General features: G+C 58.3%; 1 protein-coding gene across 1 annotated transcript; it reads left to right on the forward strand.

Annotated features, from left to right (window-relative positions):
* Positions 1–652: 652 nt before the first annotated feature.
* LOC147975662 (uncharacterized) lies at positions 653–1,294 on the forward strand. The gene has a single exon (XM_087520523.1). It carries the CDS (start codon positions 653–655, stop codon positions 1,292–1,294), a length of 642 nt encoding a protein of 213 aa, XP_087376649.1.
* Positions 1,295–1,494: the final 200 nt, after the last annotated feature.

Consider the following 1,494-nt stretch of genomic DNA (forward strand, 5'->3'; position numbering starts at 1 on the left):
TTTCCGCCTCCAAGCAGAACTACCCGCACTACTAGAAGATGTGCTATGACGTGTACCTCACCTCCAAGAAGTTGAAGCAATACTTTGAAGAGCATGTCATCACCGTGGTCAGCACGGCCCCCATCTGCAAAATCATGGGTTGTCGGGATGCCTCTGGACGGGTTGCGAAGTGGGCCATTGAGCTGGCCAGCCATACCATCCTCTACGAGCCCTGCACCATGATCTCACAAGCGCTCGTTGACTTCCTAATCGAATGGACGTAGACCCACTACTTGCCACCGCCGCCGGATTCAACGCATTGGCGCATGCACTTTGATGGCTCCAAGATGCGCTCCAGCTTGGGAGCCGGCATCGTGCTGTCCTCCCCGAAGGGTTGCCGGCTGCGGTACGCACTCCAAATCCACTTCGCCGCCTCCAACAATGTCGCCGAGTATGAAGCCCTCGTGCACAGCCTCCGGCTTGGCAAGGAACTCGGGGCCCGGCCATCCTATGCTATGGCGATTCGGATATGGTGGTGAAGTAGTGTTCCAGCGAGTGGGATGCCCGGGATGCCAACATGGCCAGCTACCGCTTCCTGGTCCAGTAGCTTTCTAGCAACTTCAATGGTTGCGAGTTCCTTCATGTCCCACGTGCGGAGAACGAAGCCGCCGACATGATAGCCAAGATTGGCTCCTCCCATCAAGCAGTCCTAAACGGCGTCTCCCTCAAGCACTTACGCAAGCCGTTTCCGGATTTTGAGTCCATCTTCATCCCGGGAGACCCTGCAGCGCCCCTCCCCAACCCGGTGCCGGGGGCTGCCATTCCTAGCCCGGGGACTACTATGCTCAACCCGGCCGCCACCATCCCTAACCCGGGGGCTGCCGGCTCCGGCTCGGGGGCTGCTGCATTAGAGCGCACCTTGGTGGTCGTCTTCAATGTGGTGACGGCTCCGTCATGGGCCCAGCCAATCCTAGGCTTCCTAGAGAGCGAAGCACTCCCCATGGACCAGACTGAACCCCGGCAAGTGCCACGCCGGGTGTCTACCTACAACATCATCAACAATGAGCTCGTCAAGCGCAGCGTGATGGGCGTGTTCCAGCGCTGTGTTGAGCAATACAAGGGCATAGAGATCCTCCTCGACATACATCAGGGTGAGTGCAGGCACAACACTGCCTCCAGGTCCCTGGTGGCCAAGGCTTTCCACAATGGTTTCTACTGGCCAACGGCCCTCAATGACTCCGAGTCGCTTGTCCTCAAGTGCGAGGGTTGCCAAATCTTCAGCAAGCGTAGCCACCATCCGGTTTCAACCCTCTAGACCATCTTGATCACTTGGCCTTTCGCTGCCTGGGGCTGGACATGGTGGGGACTTTCAAGACCGCTCGAGGCGGCATGATGCACCTACTGGTGGCAGTTGACAAGTTCACCAAGAGGATCGAGGCGCGACCGATCAAGAAGCCGGACGTGCCAACAGCCATCCGGTTCATCAAGGACATCGCGGTTCGCTATGATGTCCCG

Source organism: Triticum urartu, chromosome 4A, assembly GCF_056163025.1.
Source record: "Triticum urartu cultivar PI428250 chromosome 4A, HENAU_Tu73, whole genome shotgun sequence".
Classification (NCBI taxonomy): domain Eukaryota; kingdom Viridiplantae; phylum Streptophyta; class Magnoliopsida; order Poales; family Poaceae; genus Triticum; species Triticum urartu.

Coding starts and splice junctions, on each gene's coding strand:
- LOC147975662 (XM_087520523.1), top strand. CDS start 653: ATGATAGCCAAGATTGGCTCCTCCCATCAAGCAGTCCTAAACGGCGTC.